Source organism: Lampris incognitus, chromosome 3 (genome assembly GCF_029633865.1).
Source record: "Lampris incognitus isolate fLamInc1 chromosome 3, fLamInc1.hap2, whole genome shotgun sequence".
Lineage (NCBI taxonomy): Eukaryota > Metazoa > Chordata > Actinopteri > Lampriformes > Lampridae > Lampris > Lampris incognitus.
Window position 1 is genome coordinate 98,428,861 of NC_079213.1, and position 23,063 is coordinate 98,451,923.

The 23,063-nt window shown below is 48.7% G+C and overlaps 1 protein-coding gene across 1 annotated transcript in view; it reads left to right on the plus strand.

Annotated features, from left to right (window-relative positions):
- Positions 1 to 23,063, plus strand: part of sema6bb (sema domain, transmembrane domain (TM), and cytoplasmic domain, (semaphorin) 6Bb) — a 171,025-nt gene that overhangs the window by 73,848 nt on the left and 74,114 nt on the right. Inside the window, exons 2-5 of the mRNA XM_056276002.1 lie at positions 3,478 to 3,604; positions 15,522 to 15,636; positions 20,948 to 21,008; positions 21,756 to 21,818. Coding sequence (XP_056131977.1) covers positions 3,496 to 3,604; positions 15,522 to 15,636; positions 20,948 to 21,008; positions 21,756 to 21,818 — 348 coding nt within the window. The 5' untranslated portion in view covers positions 3,478 to 3,495. The remainder of the gene's footprint in view (positions 1 to 3,477; positions 3,605 to 15,521; positions 15,637 to 20,947; positions 21,009 to 21,755; positions 21,819 to 23,063) is intronic.

A 23,063-nucleotide genomic window follows, 5' to 3' on the forward strand; every position in this document is an offset into this window, starting at 1 on the left:
CACTCTGCTTGCTAAAGGTAGACGGTGATCCCATGTTGCAAGAATAAATCTCCTTCACCATCAAACCATCAAGGTTTTTTCGCCTCCACCAAGACTATGTTGTCACCACCCCCCACCCCCTCCCTCACCCACGTCTCAGAGCAGTATCAGTCTTCATTAGGGCTTTACTAAAGACACCAGACATCATTGATCGCTCCAGTGATTTGTTATCTAAGTTATCAGGGCCTGGCTGCGGCAGTGGTCATTCAGAGGCACCAATGGGGTCCAGGGAGCCAAGGCTCCCTTCCTCCCCGAACTCCGTCCCCATTTTGTCAGCTAAATGATGTCCTAATGACTTTGTTTAGGAAATTACCTGCTTAAACAATTATAATTAAATTGATGTAGAGCTGTGGAAATGGACAAATTAACAGGTCCATGTGAAGCTTGCTCGAGTAGTTTGGTGCATGGGAGTGAATACAGCGCCGCTTTGTTAATGGCAGAGCAAATTATAACTGTAGTTGTGGATGGGATATTGAAGGGAATGCTGTAAAATCTGCAAGGCTGGAAACGTTACCTGCCCAATTGCTTATGGTGACTCATTTTCCGTTTGTGCAACTGGGTTAATGGCGATAAAAATGTGATGGCACCTAACTAGTGCTACTTGGCCCGTGTTCAAAATTCCTATTTTTCATCTGCTACAATGATTTCCGCGAGACTGGAAGCAATAAGCCTACAGAAAAAGTAACTTTATAAGGAAAAAAAATGCTTATAGATTAGTCAAGCATTTTTAGCATCCACGGAGTTAGAACCACACGTCAGCTTCAATATAACTTCAATGCTATCCACAGCCGTTTGGAAACCAAATACTATAGAAGCCATGGGTTGACCATTCAAGATAACAATGTCTTGCAAATGATGAATGGCATATGTGACATACAATACGCCTTGTTCGGCGATAATACTATGCCACTGTGCAGCTGGTGCCATGCAGAGACCCTTGTTCTCTGACTGGACCTCACTATAGCCATTTGTCATAATTACAGAGATACTTTGGCTTGAAACCACTCAGGCATACACACACACACACACACACATGCACACACGCAAATTCTGCCCCTACGCTTTAGTATCCACTTATTGGGGTTGTCCTATGAAATCCTATAGCCCTTGGTGGCTAATTATGCTAATCGAATGCGTACCGCCAGACATTGATTCATACATTATTAATAGCAGAAACAATACAATCTCAGATTGGATCTACTGACTCCTTCGCTTCTCAGCTTCTCTATCTTTTCTGCCCCCACACCCTGTCTGTCATTGTTTTTCTCTCATCTCTCGTTCCATCTCTCTTGCTCTCTCCCTCTGACCTCGCGTCCCTTTGCAGTGACTCTCTCTCATTCACCCCCTTGTAATCATGTGGTTTGGGTGTCACCCCGCTCCAAATCTGACGTCAATGAGAGAAATTTGAGAAATGCCCCATAAAGATTATGTGTCCCGATAAGGTTGTGTCCACAGCTCCGTTACAGGGATGGACTCCACAATGGGTGTTTGTATCTGCTCATCCAGAGGGGAGGGGGGGGGGCAAGGAAAGTGAGGAAGACATCAGAGATGCTCATAGTTGGGTACCGTAAGGGTAGGAAAGTGCCAGCATTTGCATTGCGTCATACCATACATCTGTAACCATAGTAAAATGGTAGGTCCTTTGCATAAAGAAACACAACCTTGAGTATTCAAATTGGGAGAATTTGTAATTGTGTGTTGAAAGAACTGCCAAAGTGATTCATTGTGTTTGTGCTGGCAGACACTGGAGGCCTCTCTGAAAAATATTCAAAGCAAGTTACTTAGTAGAGGAAATGGCCGCAAGGTAACAACATAATGGAAAGGGCGGGACGGGGTTTTGAAAATACACTTCAATCCCGGCAAGTATGGTAAGTGAAGGAGAAGCGAGTTGATTGCATCTGAGACAGAGGTGCGGATAATAACGAATAGGATTGAAGTGTTTGGTGGCTCCATGTGGAAATCTGCCCCGCATACAGGCAGCCAACTCGCACACCGGTTTGAAGTAGCAGCCAGTCAGTCCTCCGGTGCCTTCTGGGGATCGTGGCTAAAGGCAATTTCCCAAAGCGTTTTCTCCTCCAAACCCGAGAGCTGCTATAATGTTCTAGATGGACTGAGGTGGGCAACTTAATTTGAGTATCGTTTGTATTTCCCTGCAAATCATATCCGAGTCCCGTGTAAGCCTCGATATGGGCTGGTGAAAAATGCCTATAGTTTAGCCACACTGGCAGAGAGGTGATCTGCGTTGACAGCAAACATTTAATTTAAGTAAACAACCACTCTTCTTTCTCTCTCTCTCTCTCTCTCTCTCTCTCTCTCTCTCTCTCTCTCTCTCTCTCTCTCTCTCTCTCTCTCTCTCTCTCTCTCTCTCTCTCTCTCTCTCTTTCACAGTCAGTCTGTAACATGCTGGATGTGTAGACTTAGCGACCCTCTCCCTCCCATCCATCCTCTCGTCCCCTGCTATATCTACTGCTTTTCTTATTGGAATTTGCCCCCATTTTTCTCCCCAATTGTATCCGGACAAATTACCCCCTCTTCCAAGCCATCCCAGCCACTGCTCCATCCCCTCTGCCAATCCAGGGAGGGCTGCAGACTCCCACATGCCTCCTCCAATACACGTGGAGTCACCAGCCACTTCTTTTCACCTGACAGTGACTGGTTTGCCAGGGGGAGGTAGCACATGGGAAGGTCACGCTATTCCCCCCCAGTATCCCCCCAACCCTCTGAACAGGCGCCCCAACCGACCAGAGGAGGCGCTAGTGCAGCAACTAGGACACATACCCACATCCGGCTCCCCCCCCACAGACATGGCCATTTGTGTCTGTAGGGACGCCCGACCAAGCTGGAGGTAACACGGGGATTCGAACCGGCGATCCCCGTGTTGGTAGGCAATGGAATAGAGTGCTACGCTACCCAGATGCCCCATATATATCTACTACATTACAATCCATCTACACACCGGATCTTCTCTTTTCTCCCACACCCCTGCCTCATTTTTCTCCATGATGCATTCCTGTTGTCTTCTAAGCACCCCACCACCACCGATCCCAGGTCCCGATCTTCATAGGCGGTGTGGTGTCTGATGTGGGTTGTGCCACAGTGATCTGGTTGTGTTTGAAAGCTGACTGAATGCCTCTCCTTCAGGGGGTGATTTAATCCCTTGTTCTTTGTGTCGCGCTTTATATATCTCCTCTCATCACGACCAGAGGAGGGAGAGAGAGATGTTGGAATAAAAAAAGAGACAGCGCTCTGCTCTAGAAATACAGTCAGCCTGTCATTCAATCAGTAATTGAGTGAGTTTATTAATGTACATATGTTTTTTACTGTTCTTTTTTTTTTTAAATACATTCGTCTGTGTCTCTGTGTGCACGGCTAAATCCCACCAACAACTTACTCTCCTTTTTCTTTTTCCCTTCCTGTCTATTTTTTTCTCATCCACAGAGTTGGTGGTTTGTTGCCATGGCGACAGTAGCCCCACCCTACTTCTTCCTGCTGTGTTGGCTGCTCCGAATGACCAGTTCTGCATTCCCGGAGGAACCAGGGCCTCTCAATTTTATACCCACCGAAGGTAATGACCTCTGACCTCATACATACCTTTCTCGCTCTCTTTCTCTCTCTCTTCCCCAGGACATGATGTGTGAGGTGTGGGGTCAAGCCCCAACACCGAGGGTGTTGAATGGGGTGTAGGAGGAGGTCTAGGGTCATGGCATGGGCTGGCCGAGGGGTCAGTCAGGCTCTTGCAGACAGGGTGTTGATTGGTATTAAGATCCAAAGGTGTGTGTGTGTGTGTGTGTGTGTGTGTGTGTGTGTGTGTGTGTGTGTGTGTGTGTGTGTGTGTGTGTGTGTGTGTGTGTGTGTGTGTGTGTGTGTGTGTGTGTTTGTGTGTGGGGGTCACCATGAGGAATGAGAGCAGGGTCTCGGTCAGGGCTCTCAAGTTCGCTATTTTCCCACACACAGAGTCACACACAGAGTCACACACACACACACACACACACACACACACACACACACACACACACACACACACACACACACACACACACACACACACACACATTGAGACCATCAAGGGGCACACAGCTCCTCGTCCACTCAGACACAGAGTCTCCACTTCAGCTTGACAGTCTGCAGCGTAGACCCGGCTTTGATTGATCACAGCTCAATAATATTGATCGATAGCTTCCCAGCCTAGCCTAGACCCTTCTCGGCTTATCAATACCATCTAGTGTACGAGCTGACAGTCTACTGAGAGCAAGACATCAGAGGCCTCCTCATGCTCAGTAGGGTCTTGTAAAGCCTTATTGGTCAGTGGTTCATAGCATATATGGGGTGCCATACAGCACAACCATGCCGCAGAGAGAGGGAGAGAGAGAGAGAGAGAGAGAAGAGACGAGGAGGGAGTAGAGAGAGGAAGTCAGAAGACAGTAAATAGGGCAGAGAGAAAGGATCAGAGAAGGCTGAAGGATGAGGAAGGAGAGAGGGAGAGAGATGAAAGTGGGGATTACGGGGGGAGATGGAGAGAAGGGCAGGGATGGTAAAACCAGGAAGAAAGAACGAGAGGAAAGAAGGAGAGGACAAAATTGTGAGGGAACAGAAGACAAGTGAGGGACACAATTGGAAAGAGGAAAGTATATAACGATGTAGTGAAGGACTGAGCAGAGAAATTGTGAGAGAGGGTTTTAGATTTTTTTTTAAATTTATTCACCTCATTCAAGGCCTGGTATCCCATTGTAACTCCGCTGATGTGCAATGTTTTTCTCTGTTACCCTTCTTTCTCTCTCCCTCTCTCTCTCCCTCTCTGCATCCCTCTCTCCCTGGATGACTGCTGGGACTGCATGATATGAGATTGATGAAAGTACAAACCCCCTTTCTCTCTTTTATTTCTCTCTGTAGAGAACTGCAGAGATGGCTCACTCAATGAGAAAACATGCTTCTAATTTTTTTCCGAAAATCGCTCACAGAATCTCGCTCTCTCTCTCTCGCTGTCTCTCTCTCTCGAATTCCCCGAAGCGATGTATTGGCTTGAATCATGCAAATATCTGTTGCCAAGGCAAGTATTGACAAACAATCTTGACAACAAAGATTATCATTGTGGCAAGTCTTGGAGCTAATGTCAGGCAGACTTGTTGAGACAGGCATGCTGGCAAACCCTGTGTATATATTGGCAAATAGAATTAACAACAAATCTCGAATGTCAGATGCACGGTTCAATATCACTGTTCCCTTCTAACAAAAGGCTGTCCTCTCAGGGCTCAGCCCACCAGTCCAGCATTCAGCCTTTCTAGACCCAGTGTATTTTGACTAGATATGTTTGTGCTTATTGAAACACACATACAGTGTGTATAGGGAGAGGTTAATCATATAAATGCCACCTCAACCAGCCACTCCTCTCTCTCTACCACTGCTCAGTCCTGGCCCTGTTTGCCATAATAATATGATTGAACAAGTGGCAATCATGTCGGCAAACGAGTCCTAAAATTGAGAACTAAAATTGACCTGACATGTAGGGAAGTCCATGCATCTTCTATCTTTAGAAAATAATTTGTCCCTCTTATCTCAGTTTGTGACAGCATGGTACATATCATTATTGTTATTGTTGATATTATTATACATTAAACATATTAAACATTTATGCTGTTTGTTTTTCTTCCCCTTTTGTATCTGTCTAAGTCGGAGAGTACTCCTGGCGTCGTGTGTGGCTGCCGCTTCTCCCTCTCGTAGCCCCCCTTCCCATCCACCCCTGTATGTCTGTGTTGTTTATCAGTGGATTTTTTCACCCCATTTATTGTAAAGTGACTTTGAGTGTTAGACAAGTGCTATATAAGTTTAATTTATTATTATTAATTATTATTATTATTATTATTATTATACATGTATAATCTTGAGTCTCAGATAAGGTGGTGTGTCTAACTAATGCCGGGAGCAGACTTCAAGAATTCACTCCGATTTTTTTTCTTTCTCCCCAAATGTACCTGGCCAATTACCCCACTCTTTCGAACCGTCCCGGTCGCTACTCCACCCCCTCTACCGATCCGGGGAGGGCTGCAGACTACCACATGCCTCTTCCCATACATGTGGCGTTACCAGCCGCTTCTTTTCACCTGACAGTGAGGAGTTTCACCAGGGGGACATAGCGCGTGGAAGGACAACGCTATTCCCCCCAGTTCCCCCTCCCCCTGAACAGGCGCCCCGTCCGACCAGAGGGGGCGCTAGTACAGCGACCAGGACACATACCCACATCCGGCTTCCCTGCCGCAGACACAGCCAACTGTGTCTGTAGAGACGCCCGACCAAGCCAGAGGTAACACGGGGATTCGAACCGAAGATCCCTGTGTTGGTAGGCAACGGAATAGACCGCTGTACTACCCGGGCGCCCAGAATTCAGCTCGATTTTGACATGATTATTTCGTCGCCAACATATTTCCAGCGTCGGGTCCGATTATGAATGTTGGGAACGACGAACGGGCGTCTTTACCCCGTGTAGTGTGACATAATTGAAGAACGGAGCTGTAACTTCTGGGACGCCCCACGACATCCCCGACGAAAAGTCTAGCATGTCAGATCTTTTTGGGGTTTTTTTAATATTATAAATGTATTTCTAGTTTTTCCCCTTTATTCCATCCGATTAACCCAATGGCATATGAACTCTTGTCGAATAACTCCCCTGGCTCACGTTTCCACAGGAAGGGGATAGTCGTAACACCAGCTTCCTTCAAACTCGGTATTTTACACGCGGAAGCCTCGCATGGATTGTATTACCTTCAGGCCGCGAAGGAGACGTAGGGAGAATGCTTTCGGTTGCTTGGCTGCAGGTGCCCGGATGGGCCAGAGGGGTCGCTGGAGAACGACGAGTCCCCGAACACTACACCGATCTACACCCACTATCCCTCGGGTAAGGGTGGCCTAATGAATGCCTTACCCCGTGGACGCTCTGGCCGTGACCGGTTACGGCGAGTCTGTGATACGAACCTCCCAGCCACATGACGAGCGGATCGCAAGATCAGCAGTTTATTCTTTTTGTATTTTCCCGCCTAGTTTGACATCTCATGTGACGTATTCCTTGACGTTGACCAATGATGACAGAGTGCTCTCTGGCGCACATATGTAAACATGGCAAAGAGAAAGCGATGCTGCGGTCGGGTGAAACGACGAAACCGAGGAAAGGTTTTGTTGAACAATGGCAACAATACCCCTGCCTTTTTGACGTTTCGTCGAGGGAGTACCAGAGTCACACACAAAAAAAGATTGGCTAAATGTTGACGAGAAATACCGGGGGCATTTCAGTAACCCGGTGAGTAGCTGGTTAAGCTGTGCTAAGTTAGCGTTTCCTACTAGCGCTAGCCGCAACAGCGTCCACAATCGACTTTTCTCTCTTCCGTTTCTGAACACAAGACCACCCGCACCACACATAACGCTTCTGTAGCCATAATTGACAATTTCCTGATCCGACGACCTATGAACTAGGGCAAGATCGTGAAAGGCAGCATACGATGATTGGTCGGGGTCACACTTGTAGTGTTGCCAGTCTCCCGGCCAAGACACGGCAAGAATTTATGGCATTATGACTGCATAATCCGACATCGTGAAAGACAAAAATATCATGTAGTCTGATCCCGGCCTAAGGTGTTCGTTTCCAGCTCTTACTTGATCTTGCAGTTTTGCCAACTATCACGCTATCGTGACACTAAGGCAAATCGCACGCCAAAACACTGCGATAGCTGAACAGGCGAACTTCTGGTCGTGGTCTCAAAGTCTCTGATATAATAATGTTTAAACCAAGCGACTCTGACTCTTGAAGACAGCTGAGTATTCGAAAACCGGGCCTTATGTGGGTGTTTCCATAAAGATGCATCTTAAATTACCCTCTGATTTATCCGCGATGCTTATCTGCGTGTTGAATAAATGCTCTGTAAACAGCCAGCTAGCTTATATATAGCTGTCTAACTAAGTCCACGGCAGAGAGAAAAAATGAAAGTGCACGCGTGCAAAATCTCACTCCGACCAGGTTACCAAAATTGGCTGCTTTGCTTGGAGCCGAGTGAAACATAAGCGTTCTTTCATAGTGTGCCGTGTTGAGGGCAATCATGATTAGCCGTCCGTACTATGACCACTGCTCCAGCCATTTCCACAGGACAAAAATGGCAGAGGGAAAGGCGTTGTTAACCTTGATCACGTTGAGAGTTTGAGCTGGTGACGTAAAATCTAAATGCCACATTTCTGCACATTGTTTGCTTTTCAACATTGAGCTAATTTTTCTGATAAGTGTGTGTTTGGCTGGACTGGCCAGCGAATGTCCCTGACTGACTAACTGAGCGACCTCGTTAACGTGACTGACTGAGTGATCTTAATTAGAGTGACTGACTGAGTGATCATGTTTGACACGATTGGGCCGCTGGATCAGGTGACCAACATCGTCACTGAAATTGCACAATTGGTCTGCCGAGCACCGAGAGGCATGAGGGAGAGCACACAGTTAAAGCACCCCAAATAACAATCACTCTGATTAAACACTCACTGGCAAATTCACAGAAGGATTGTACGGCTTTTGCGGCTGCTAAACCTGCACAAATAAGACAAAAAGAAACGATGTAATTCTCAAAGCACCCACAAAGGGTGAAATGTACCCCTAACTGTGCTGCCATGCAAATAGTGTCTCAGTGCTCCAGAGCTGTTTGCTCTTATTTAAATTAGGTAATACCCATACATTTGGCCCCTTTCTATGCAAATGAGCCTCAATGCAAAAGAGCCCAATTCACAAACACTAGTGCTAATAGCCACACACAGAGTGAAAATTACGAGCGTCTTCAGAGAGTTGGTGTTAACTGATACCCAGACTTTCCAGTGAACATGGCAGCAGTGATTGTAGTCAGGCAAAGGCATCCTCATGCCAGGCGTGCTCATGAGTTGATAATTCACAGGAAAATATCACTTTTTGATTTAACTGAGACCGAAATCATGATGGCCTGGTGGCCTGTCCAGGGTGTCTCCCCGCCTGCCGCCCAATGACTGCTGGGATAGGCTCCAGCATCCCCGCGACCCTGAGAGCAGGATAAGTGGTTCGGGTAATGGATAGATGAGACCAAAATCATTCGCAGGTACAAGTCACCAGGTCTAAATATTCTTGCTACACTTGATGACATCAAGGATGAATGACATTGAACCTGCCGACTGTGTTCTTGGCACAAAACCACCATTTATACTTTGCCACATGGATAATTGCAATCAGATGCAAAATAAGGACAAATTGCACTCGGCTGCAAAACTTTATCGGCGTGTTTGCTGTAATATCATTAGCGCAATATCTTTTGTGAATCGGACCTTGAGACGGGGCAGATAGCGGTTGCAAGTATTGCGTAATTCATGGTGCCACCAGCAGCCACAATCCATTTGTGAATTCACCTGTCAATACAGAGTGAGTCTTAGAAAAACGAGAGACATCCATAAATAGAAACAGAGGAGGGGGAGTTAACAGATAACTAGAATAGCTATAAATTAAGCTTGTGGCAGGAATGAGGAAAAACCCATGAGACCAAGGCGAGTTTGATGTTTATTCCTCAACTCCAAAAACCAACTGCAGCAGGAACAACCCTGCACCGGCGAGCCTGGGAACGTAAACCACGCCCCCAGCTCACAGTCCTGCTGGGTGAGAGGCATAGCCCCTAGTGTCCGCCACACAGGCCCCCTTTCCGAACACCCAGAAGGGACTCCTGGAAAGAAACGTAGTGTCTCACTGGAGGCTTAAGCAGCCTGCCATAACGGCTGCGCCGTCTCTCAGCCGAAACAGTAGGTGAAACACAGTCCAAAGCCGGCTGAGAAGCAGAACGCTGAACCCGTGAAGACACTGCCGGGGTCCTGGAAGGAGGACGACCCCGACGGGGAACCTGGGCCGGAAACACAACTTCGCCTGCCACCCTGTGCGCCGGTTTAAGCCTATCAAGCGTGACACGCTCCCTACGCCCACCCATATCTAGCACAAAACCCTTAGGACCCGTCTCAAGAACCCGAAATGGACCATCGTATGGGGGTTGGAGGGGTGAGCGGTGAGCATCATGCCGTACAAAAACAAAACGAGCCGACATGAGCTCCGCAGGCATGAACGACCGCGGAAAACAGTGGTGAACGGGGCCTGGAACCCGAGTGCTGTCGGATAAAAAAGGCTAAACGGCCGGACGGGGTCGAGGAGCGGAACTCCCAGGCAAAAATTTCCCAGGGACGCGGAGTGGCTGACCGAGCACCAGCTCAGCGGGTGACGCGTCGAGGTCCTCCTTAGGAGCCGAACGCAACCCGAGCATAACCCAAGGTAAACGATCCACCCAGTTACCATCCGAGAGCGCAGCGCACAGCGCTGCCTTGAGCAACCGGTGAAAACGTTCACACAACCCGTTAGCCTGAGGGTGATACGCGGTAGTGCGGTGTACCTGCACACCCAAGGATCGCGCAAGTGCCGACCAGAGCTCTGACACGAACTGGGGGCCCCTGTCTGAGGTGATATCTGACGGAGTGCCGAAACGGGCGACCCAGGAGGAAAGAAAAGCGCGTGCAACATCCGAGGATTTTGTGGAGGATAGAGGGACAGCCTCTGGCCACCTGGTGGTCCGATCTACCATTGTGAGCAGGTGCGTAAAACCCTGTGAAGAAGGTAGAGGGCCCACCAGGTCCACATGCACGTGGTCGAAACGTCTGGCCGGGATCGGAAACGGTTCGAGGGGCGATTTAGTGTGCTGGTGGACCTTAGCGCGCTGGCACGCTACACATGCAGCTGCCCACCCCTTGACGTCCTTGCGGAGGCCAGGCCAGACGAACTTGGAACCGACCAACTTCACCGATGCCCGATCTCCAGGGTGCGAGAGGGAGTGAATCGAATCGAAAACTCGACGGCGCCAGGCCACTGGAACAACGGGGCGGGGACGGCCGGTGGAGACATCGCAGAGGAGGGCAGGACTGCCTTCCTGCATCACAGCGTACTCTAGCTTGAGAACGGTACGCGTTGACCTAAGGGCAAGGACGTCCGGGTCACTGGGCTGGTCGGCAGCCATAGCGGAGAAATCCACACCGAGGTGCACAGGACACACAAGCACACGCGACAGACAATCAGCAACAGGGTTGGACTTCCCGGCCACATGCTGAATGTCCGTTGTGAACTCGGAGATCACCGCTAGGTGGCGCTGTTGACGAGCAGACCACGGCTCAGTCACCTTGGACATGGCAAAAGTCAGCGGCTTATGATCCACATAAGCCGTGAATGGGCGACCCTCCAGCAGGAAGCGGAAATGCCGGGTTGCAAGGTGCAGTGCCAGCAACTCCCGGTCAAAAACGCTGTACTTGCGCTCGCTATCTCGCAGTTTGCGGCTAAAAAATGCGAGTGGCTGCCACGCATTCGCCACACGCTGTTCAACCACAGCCCCCACGGCTATGTCAGACGCATCGGTTGTTAAAGCTATGGACGCCGTGGGTGTGGGATGGGCGAGGAGGGCAGCGTTAGCCAGGGCGCACTTAGCTCCGTCAAAGGCCTGGACCTGTTCGGGAGTCCAGTCGACAGGGTCGTTAGCCTTCTTAAGCCACAGGGCTTCGTAAAGTGGCTGAAGGAGGTGGGCAGCGCGAGGGAGGAAACGGTTATAGAAATTCACCATTCCCAAGAATTCCTGCAATGCCTTAACAGAGACCGGGCGGGGAAATTCCGCCACCGCTTGCACCTTAGAAGGCAATGGGACCGCGCCTTGCGGCGAAATGCAGTGACCCAAGAAGTCAATCACCGGCAGTCCAAACTGACACTTGGCCGGGTTGACTATCAGGCCGTGTTCGTCCAGACGACGGAAAACCTGTTTCAGGTGCGCCAGGTGCTCGTCAGCTGACGGACTGGCCACTAATATGTCGTCGAGATAAACAAACACGAAATCAAGGTCACGCAACACCGAGTCCATCAGCCTCTGAAAGGTTTGCGCTGCCCCCTTCAAGCCAAAAGGCATGCGCATGAATTCGAAAAGCCCAAACGGGAAGATCACTGCGGTCTTGGGCACGTCCTCTGCGCGCACGGGAACCTGATGATAGCCGCGCACCAGGTCCACCTTAGAGAAAATAGTGGTACCTGCCAGGCGTATGGAAAAGTCCTGTATGTGTGGGATGGGATAGCGGTCATTGGCGGTGACGTTGTTCAGGCGGCGAAAATCGCCGCAAGGCTGCCACAACCCATCCGCCTTGGGCACCATGTGAAGTGGCGAGGCCCACGGGCTGTTGGAACGCCTCACTATACCCAGACGCTCCATGATGGCGAACTCCTCCTTAGCTATAGCCAATTTTACCGCGTCGAGGCGCCGCGCGCGCGCAAAAACTGGCGGTCCCACCGTGGGAATGAAGTGTTCTACCCCGTGTTTAGTAACCGCGGTGGAAAAGGCAGGCGTAGTCACCGATGGAAAATCCGCCAGCAAGCGCTGAAAAACATCCCCTAATGCTAAAAAGTTAGCGTGTGTTAACGGCCCGGCTCCCCCTGTCTCGCACGGAACAGTGGCGAAAGACACAGCATCAATTAAACGGCGGTTTGCAACATCGACCAGCAGACCATTCGCACACAGAAAATCCGCGCCGATAATAGGAACAGTAATGGCGGCCACTACAAAGTCCCACTCAAAATGGCGCCCGTGGAAGCAAACAGTCACCAACCTTGTGCCAAACATCGCAATGGACGAACCGTTAGCTGCACTTAACTGTGGGCCGCCGCCTTCGGCCGACCTGTCTGTCTTAGCAGGAGGGAGTAGGCTCTTTTGCGAGCCTGAGTCCACCAGAAACCGTCTTCCTGACATCGTGTCCTTAATGAAGAGCAGCTCACTACGTCTGCCAGCGCCGACAGCTGCTACTGAGCGCTGGCCCTGGAGTTTCCCGCCGCCTCAAACGTGCACGGAGGGACGCAGCGCCTCGCCTTGCCGCCGAACCGCTGGTGGAAGAAACAGAGGCCTCTCCCGCGCCGTCTCCGGGCAGTCACTCCAACCATCACTGCCGGGTCCGCGTCCTCCGACGTCGGCTGCAGAGGCTCCGATGCCACACTCTGCACAGAGAACCGTCTGGTAGCCAGCAGCACCCGATCGGCCTCCTCAGCCAAACCTCGGCAGTCACCAGCGGCCAGACACGGGGAGTTAGCCAAAGCCGCGCGCACAGGAGACGGGAGCTGGCGAAAGAAAACGTGCGGGAAAAGGAACCCACCTTCGTCCGAGCCTAGCAGCGACAGCATATTGTCCATGAGATCCACAGCCGTCCCGTCGCCCAAACCGGATAGGGAAAGGATTCTGCCCTCTCTGCGGCAGATAGGCTGTACCTCCGGAGCAGAAGATGTTTGAGGGCGACGTATTTATCGTGTTGCGGAGGGGCGCGCAACAGCTGCATGGCCCGGCGTGTGGACTGCTGATCCAGCGCAGCGACGACCAGATAGTATCTGGAGTCGTCCGCGGAGATTCCACGCAGGTGGAACAGCGCCTCGACATGCTGGAACCACGAGGCCGGGTCGCTCTGCCAGAACTCTGGGAGCTTCACAGCCGCGGCGAGAACGGCCGGCTGTGAGAGTTGGGGCGGCGTGGCCGAAGTGGATTCACACACATCTTCTGCTCCAAACATGTTCAATTCGGGGTCACCAATGTGGCAGGAATGAGGAAAAACACATGAGACCAAGGCGAGTTTGATGTTTATTCCTCAACTCCAAAAACCAACTGCAGCAGGAACAACCCTGCCCCGGCGGCGATATTATGAACCCTACATAGGCCTCGCCAAAATCCCGTTTCTGGCTTTGTCACGTGTGCGCCACCGTAGCAACGCGAAAATATGTTGTTATGGGGTTAGCGCTCATCAAGGAAACGCTGTACACCCACAATTTAACCTGTCTAAGTTATCCACAATCAACATTAATATAATACCAATAACGTATCCAAGGAGCAGAGGCAGACCTTGTAACCTAAAATTGTTAGGTTAGTCAACTTAAGGCTATTCTTTCCCTCACAATCATAATTTCAACCCCATGGTTCACTTTTTAGACGATTCACAAGTTATGTAACTTAATATTTTGATTATTTTTAATCAAAACCAAAAATAATCTAGACTTCCTGCTTAATTTCGTTTTCAGGGCAAACACTTAAATCATAAGACAAACATCCTAGTCATGTCTTTCACTTCATTTACCAGAAAGTTTACATTTTCTACTATTAGCCTAGGCCTATAGTGTATAGTGCACAGTGTTGTATAAAGAAGGCCTGCTGAAAAGCTATAGGCTACTTGGGTAAAAGTAATGAAGTATCAGACATCGAAACTACTCAAGTTTCAATGAGCAATGAGGATCATGAACAGAGGAGAGCACATAAGACTGCCATTTTAATTATTATTTTGCCACTAGGGGGAGAAATTTACTAACTTTGGCGACCAAAATTGAAGGTAGCTAACGTTAGCTTTGCTTCGCACCGAGTTGATAGTTGATTGTTTCCTTAGCAACGCAGCGGAAATCCGGCGTCCGTTCGCGAGATTTGGGACAGGGTACGGGATTTTGGCGAGGGCTATGTAGGGTTCATAATATCGCGCCCCGGCGAGCCTGGGAACGTAAACCACGCCCCCAGCTCACAGTCCTGCTGGGTGAGAGGCATAGCCCCTAGTGTCCGCCACAAGCTAATTAATATAAAGTTAAAGTTAAATCAAGTTAAGTTAGTTAAATTAAGTAAATTTAGCGAATTAAATTAAGTTCTCTTTCAAATAAAAATCCCAAGATATGAGTGGAAAGGATTGTTCTTGCAACTGCATTTATAACCCTTTTATTTACTCGAATGTAGCTTAACCATGTCATATGCAATGCTACTTAAGTACACTTTAACAACAAATATTACTGGGATCATTACAGAAAATTGCAGATGAACATTTAATATCCAGGAATTCACGTTATAGACACTACCACTGACCATCCCTGTAACAAAACAGCCACAATTTCGAACATTGACCATACACGTTCCAACCATATACTAGGTTTTGAGCTAGTCGTGTTCTTTATATAAATGAGACATGGTGCTGGACAACGAATTGGAGGCAGATTAGCAAATACAAAGCAAAACTTTGGCATGCCAAGCGTAGCATTGTCCTAAATGTGAGCACTTTCCATCTTCCTGTCGACTGAATGACGACATGTCTTGACGTTGACACAGGACGGTTGACGGCGAGCACTGTCGCACTTTGGCCCGGCTCACAAGCAAGACCTCAGCAGCACCGCACGATTCTGGCAGGTGTGGGAATATCCCACTGTGAGTGTGTGATAACACACAATTCATCACAGCACACAACGGCTAAAGAGTGCTAATGGAAAAAACTGGTTCTCTCTGTACAGCCAGATGTACCTGTGAAGGCCAGTAGAAACAGGCCTTGACAGGTACACTTAGTCAGTGTTTTGTCATGGACCTCCAGTGTAGGATCAGTCTTCATGTATGACTCTGTTTGTCTCTCTCTTTCTCTGTCTCTCTCGGTCTCAGTGGTCAGGCGATACCCGGTGTTTCTGGGTCGACCCCATAGAACATGGTTGAGACAAGAGCCGCTGCACATCCAGAGGGTCCTTCAAGTCAACCGCACACTCTACATTGGAGCCAGGTACAAACACACACATACACACTCAAATGCATAAAAACATACAAAATACACACACACACACACACACACACACACAAACAACACCATATACATTTTTCAGAATCCTGTCCTCAATATTAACTTGTTTGTCTCCATGAACTATATTTGTTGCTAGGCAACATTATCCACTTCCCGTGTGGCTTAGAGGTACCTGAGCCTCCAATGAATTCATCACATAGTTCGGCTGTAGGTAGATTTAGCATAGTGGATAGTACAGAATTCAGTACAAACCATTGTCCATGATGCATACGAGAAGCGTCTCAGTTCCATTTAAAATCCCTACCAGCAAGAAACCAATACAATCCCTAAAATACATGTGGTTTGTTTTCATTGTTTCATTCCTTCATTGTTGCACAAAGTTGCCAGTCATTTAAAAATGTGAAGCTGTTGCACAAGCTTGGCTTGAGATAGGTTTTTTTTTGTACTGTGGAGGAAGATTGCTTGTGAATGTGCTGATCCAAGACAGACAGTAGACTGGTGGGGTCACAGAGGTCTAGGCAAGGAGGGCTTGCTCAGCTTCGTTAGGTTAAAACAGTAGGGCCACATTTGACATCTGCAGGAGCCATTGAGGAGCCAACCTGAAATAGACAGAGCTAACATGAAGCATGCAGCACCAGGATTTACTGTCCAGGCTGTCCAAAGAATCAATTTAGCTGGAAACAAGCGAAAGTTGGGGATACGGCCAGGGTCCACATATGGCACTGGTTATTTGCTGAAGTGGCATTCTCATTGAGGATTTGAAGGGCTTTCCAATAAGAGACCTCATATTGGTCCAGGAAATGACCCGGACTCTGGCCCCTCGCTGGTCTAACCTCACCAGGCCTAGTTGTAAATATATCAAAGCGTAAAACGTGGCTTCAGCCATTCTGCCTGCCCCGAGTAGTTTAAACACACACACACACACAAGTATATACTTAGACACACCAGCGGCCTTATAATGAAATACTGCCCCCACAGACAATCGCTGCTACTGTTGACTGCTGGCTAGTTATAAAATATAACAAGAGCTGTGAAACAGTGTGACAGCTGTTTATTTAAATTTGCAGCCACAGACAGTGCTGCTGAATAGGAAAGGTAAACTGATAAGAATGTCTCAGCCAGCCCCGACCATAATGAAATGCTGGACTGACAGTCGAAGTGGTGAGCGAGGGGAGGGACACATGGGGAGAGAGAAAGAAAGAGAGCAAGACGACAGTGCATAGAGGGTATTTATATATTTCTTGACATGTGGTGGCTAATAGTGGTGTTTGTGGCTCCCTGACAGAAATTATCTGACTAGAAAAAATAAATAAATCTGTGTGCCTGTGTATTTGTGTGTGTGCATTTGGGGGTGTCTGTGCTACAGTGCACATGACATACAGTGTGTGTGTGTGTGTGTTTGTGCGTGTTTGTGTTCATAGGTCTCATTTGCATGCGAGAGGGAGGCAGAGAGAGAGAGGGAGAGAGAGGAGAGGAGGGGAGGGGGGTGGGGGAGAGAGACAGACAGACAGACAGACAGACAGAGACTTAAAAGGTATAAACTCTGAGTACCTCTGTGGCAGCAGGTAAGGCTGCAGAAAGCTCCTACAGAGTGCCGGGCCTGATAAGGGGCCTCACTCATCTTTAAATCCCGTCACCATTAGCATAGCTGCTCCTCAGACTGCAAGCACTGCTAAATCCCTGCCCCGAGCACCTGCTGAGAACAGCTACCCCAGTCTGTCCTCCTCCTGTCCTTGCTAAAGGAAAATAAAACTGTGTTTGGCTGGTGGCAGATGGAGTAAGCACCTTGCTGTGTTAAGCCTCACTCCGGCTCTGTTGAAACGAGCAGCTGCGGATGTGGTGGTCTTCGCCTCTCAATCAGCTCCAAAGGGCTAATCCACACAAATATAAACCAATTGGCGAATATTTACCCATAGACAAGATGACCCAAGGAATGCAGCCAACTCTTGATTAATTGTTCCAATTGTGAAAAAGCATAAGAGGATTTTGCCATCTGTATATGTGCGTGCTTGCGTGTGTGTGTGTGTGTGTGTGTGTGTGTGTGTGTGTGTGTGTGTGTGTGTGTGTGTGTGTGTGCGTGTGTGTATATTTACACATCCCATTCACTGGAAAGGGAAACCATGTTGATTTACCGCCAGGTCGACTGTTGTTTGGCCGAAACAGCCATAGACACTGACCTCAGAGGTCATGCAAGGGTGTCAGCACGGTCAAATGCCTCACCACAGACAGACAGACTGAGCAAATGCTCAGTCAAGGTAGGCAATTAATAGGAGGTCTGAAGTCTTTGAGTACATTACAGCTGGCACGTAATCAGCAGGGTAGGAACTGAGAGAAGAGTTTAGCCTGCACGCAGACACTTTAGCAAGTTGATTTTGGGAGGCATGGACACACACAAAGATGAATATACTCAAAGCCCACACCTGTAGAGAGGCTCATTCCCACACAAACTTTGAAAAGCTCATGAGTGCAAACACAGCAGACAAACATGCTACGGACCGCTTTCCCTCAGTCAGCAGAAATGTCAGAGTCTCTAACGGGTCAGCCCAAAGCTTTCTCTGTTGGTTTCATCTCTTTGTACAGCGTTGTCTGCAAAGTCGCCAAAAAGGCTCAGCAATGTTAATACTAATGCTCAACAGCCACAATAAGACACATCCTGACAAAAATTGGGAAGACTTTTCCAGGGGCTGAAGAAAAATGTTAGAAAAAGTTGGCAGATTTAGAGGTCTTGACATCAAGTCTGAGCGGCTCGGTGGCGCAGTGGTTAGCGCGGTCGCCTCATAGCAAGAAGGTCATGGGTGTGAGCCCCAGGGTAGTTCAACCTTGGGGGTCATCCCGGGTCATCCTCTGTGTGGAGTTTGCCCGTTCTGCCCGTGTCTGTGTGTGTTTCCTCTGGGTGCTCCGGTTTCCTCCCACAGTCCAAGACATGTAGGTCAGGTGAATCAGCCATACTAAATTGTCCCTAGGTGCGAGTGTGTGTGTGTGTGTGTGTGTGTGTGTGTGTGTGTGTGTGTGTGTGTGTGTGTGTGTGTGTGTGTGTGTGTGTCGGCCCTGTGATGGTCTGGCAGCCTGTCCAGGGTGTCTCCCCGCCTGCCGCCCAATGACTGCTGGGATAGGCTCCAGCATCCCCGCAACCCTGAGAGCAGGATAAGCAGTTTGGATAATGGATGGATGGATGGATGGACATCGAGTCTGCTGTAGTTTTAAAACACTAAAAAGAGACGGTTCATGCATTGGCAAATTCAGAACTACAGGATAAGTTGAGTTCACATTTCCTGTGTTATCTGGGTCAGGGGAGTCTAAGGTGCGAAACAAGAAATAGCCAAAAAAAAAAAAAAACAGCTACCCAGTACACAGTCCAATTCATGGTGTAACCTGAGGTGTGCATGTGCTGCAACATAAACAGTGATAAAATCTCTCTTGGGGAAACACACATAGTTGATATGTCTTTCCATGCTCTATCTCCTACTGCCACAGTGGGAAGAATTCTCACCTCAGACTCTGAACACAACCCACATCCTGTCCGCACACAGTCAAAAAAAAAAAACACCTGCAGACATCAACACCCAAACAAACACGCAGGCCTCGAGCTTTTCATCTCTCAAACAACCTGAAGCAGAGTGAGAGGAAAAGATAAAGTGAGCAAGAGAGGCAGTCTGATAAATAAACCCCCCAGCGCCACACCCCTCAGCTGGAGCAGAGGCAACAGTGCTGGCTGCCAGCCACCTCGACTAGGAGGCCTGTTGCTGTACTTCATTATGTTAATACGAAGACAGGCTGAAGTAGTCGGGATAAGATGACGCCTCGCCCTGCCGTGCACTCCGCTGTTTGGAGAACACTTGAACTCTGACCCGTTAAGCAGGGAAGCGCCAAGCAAGTGCACGGTGATTTCCATCTCCCTCTGCCACTTAGCCACTGTCCTGTTCTGTGAGGTTAACTAAGAGCGCGGAATCTTTTTAGCAAACCGAGAGGAAAGCGTGAGTAAATTATTCAAGCAAGGAACAAACCGAGCTTGGTGGTGTTCATCTGTACCCGTTCTCCCGTTAAACGCTAGCACGCTCTTCCTTCGGGTAGCGCTGCAAACACACACACACACACACACACACACACCAAACGTGCAAAAACGTCAGTGTGGATGCCCGTGCGTATGACACGCGTGTAAACACGCACGCAACAAATCCCTCCCTCTGTCGATGAAAGAGGCAGAGGCAAACAGGCAAGAGAGAACGCACAGCGCAGATGGGAAGCAGAGCCGAATCTCAGAGATAAGATCGATGGCGCTGCAATAACAGAGCTATGGCAGATTTACAGATTAGACCATTCAGAGCCTGCTGTGCAAAAAAAAAGAAAAAGAAGAGGCCTACACTACTTAGTCTGAGCCTGTGCTGCAGATCCCCTCCAGCAGATACCAAGTCCTTGATCAATATGCAAACGTCAGCTGTTAGTTGCCTCCTTATGGCTGCCTAACCCAACTCTCATCCAGTAGGCGCACCCCAGGCACTCCAAGGTTACCACAGAATTACTAACACGTTAAGAGCGGGAGACAGCAGTGGTGTGTGGTGCTTGGAACCACATGAATACATGCATGATGTTAGCTTTTTGGACCATGTGTAGGCAGTTTGTGGGGATTTAGCAGCCAGCGTAACAACTTGTTTAAATCATCCGTCCGTTAATTCGATTTTCAGCCTTTCAAATAAGACTGATAAGAAGAATTCAGGCCTTGCAGCAAATGTAATGCAGCTAGTCAGTTCTAATGAGAGGACACAAAAATACGAGGTGAAATGCGAGACATCATTATACAGTCCATTTCCATTTCTCATCCATTTTTTGTGGGGAGACATCTTGCAGAGTTGCTTCTTTCCCTCCTTTGGTCCGATCTACTCCAAATGAACAAATAGCGACATGTTACAAAGCCACACACAGAAATATATGCATATGCTGTGGAATTATTTAGTAGTCAAACTGCAGAAATTCAGTGTACAGCTGACTTAGTTGGGCTAAGGATTCAAATTCGCCCTGAGGTTTCATCCACAGATCCGCACTGACTCAACCATCCTGAATTAGCAATAATGTGTGTGCTGTACTTTTGCTATAGAACTCGTGTTCGCGGTACTGCTGAGTGCAGTGTCTTGCCTTACCTTCATCTTTAGATAGTGCTGTGTTGGCTGGCTGCCATTGCAACTATCTTATCCCCAACTCATCCTTTCTCTTTCCCATTTCACTCTCTACTCCCCCCACCACCCACCCCCTCCACCTTCTCTCCATTGCTTTCTCTCTCTTGATTTGTGTGTGCCAGAGATGACTTGTTTCGTGTGGAATTGGACAACGTGGCAGGAGATGAGATGTTCTACAGCAAGGTAAAGAATGCAGGAGCAGCCGCCGATATTGTTTACACCATCAGGTGAACGTGATTGTCATCAGACTGTGCCAAATCCCTCTCTCCTCCAAAAGACTTTATCGGTTGCTTGTAACTTCGGTGCCGAGTTAATTGAAACGTATTCTAATGTTGAATGGTACTGAATTCATTGTCAGTTGTTCTGGAAAAGCTTGTCAGCCCAGTGCCCAAACTGTAATGTACAGGCGTCCGGGTGGCGTGGTGGTCTATTCCGTGGCCCACCAACACAAGGGTCACTGGTTCGAAGCCCCGTGTTGCTTCTGGCTTGGTCGGGTGTCCCTACAGACACAATTGGCCATATCTGCAGGTGGGAAGCCAGATGTGGGTATGTGTCCTGGTCGCTGCAGTAGTGCCTCTTCTGGTCGGTCGGGGTGCCTGTTCAGGGGGGGAATAGCGTGATCCTCCCACACGCTACATCCTCCTAGCAAAACTACTCACTGTCAGGTGAAAAGAAGCAGCTGGCGACTCCACATGTATCGGAGGAGGCATGTGGTAGTCTGCAGCCCTCCCTGGATCGGCAGAGGGGGTAGAGCAGCGACCAGGACCGCTCAGAAGAGTGGGATAATTGGCCGCATACAATTGGGGAGAAAAAGGGGGGGAATCAAAAGAAAAAAAAAGTAATGTACTGTAAAACACAAGTGTAACTAACTAACTATGTGTGCGTGCATGTGTGTGTTTGTGTGTGTTGTCTTGTGTCTTTGATGTGCAGAAAAGAACATGGGAATCCAACAAGAATGACATCAGGATCTGCAGGATGAAGGGGAAGCATGAAGTGAGACAATGCTGTCTGTCTTTTTCTCTTTCATACATGCACGGTAACATCTTCTCTCAAATGTATAATTTAATAAACTGACTTTTAAACACACACATGCGCATACACAGACTACCACAGGCACACTCACACATATGAAGTATGTCTCTCTTAAAGCCTTGAGTTAAACCTCTGGGGCAGGTGTTTCATCGTGAGTCATTTGACTGGCATGCCTGCTGGCACAGCCTGAAGTGGTATGGAGGGAGACGACGATGTGTCATTGCACTCTTCATTTCTTATTCTACCCATCACGTGTGCAGACACTCATTCCCATAATTGAAATACATACACACACACACACACACACACACACAGAGTCATCCAGAAGAGAGACCTGTTCCTCCTGTGCGTGGACACTGTTTCAACATCATGACTTCAGGTTACAGCATATGGCCTCACAAAATGGAGGGGGGCGTTGCAAAATCAAGGTAGTACAGCTGAGTTGGGCCGAAACCTCCCTGTGGCCAACAGCCCATGCATGAATACCTCTGCTATCTCCCACACGCCCATCCCCAGTTCCTATCTGTCACACACAAACAACCTTTATTCAGTGTGTGTGTGTGCACGTGTGTGTATCTTTGCGTGTTAGTGTGTGTCTCTCGCTTTGTGTGTCTGTGTATTTATGTGTATGTGTGTGTCTCCACCAGTGTGTATTTATCTGGGGGTGAGGGTAAGGCATAGCATTGAATGTATACCCCAAAGGCACAGAAAAAAACGACTTACTTTACACACCGAAAGAATACCTGACATTAAATCTGTGTGAGACACTGCCAGACAAAGACACAATGGGGAATAGAGGGACAGAGACAAAAAGCTTGGGTGAGAGCAGGAGGAGGGAGAGCGGGTGAAATGAGACCAGAGGAGGATAGAGAGGGACAGAGGAAGTTGCAATGGATAGAGGAGGAATGAAAAGGAATGAGAGAGGGGGCCAGCGGGGAGAAGAAGAGAGAAGAGGGATGTGTGACAGACAAGACTGGCAGTGCAGAGGATTCAGAAGAATCCAGGGGAGGAGAGGAGAGGGAGGGGTGTTGGTCCCATTTGGTTGGCCCCGAGGAGAGCTGTGGGGCACACTGAGATATGAAAGGTCTTCCTGCCCCTAATGACTGTGCTGCCTGGTAATGCTGTGAGTCACATGGCAATGTGAGGGAGATAAGAGCAATGCCAGGTCCTCTCAGTGGGCCCTCTGGGCCTAACGCACACACATTT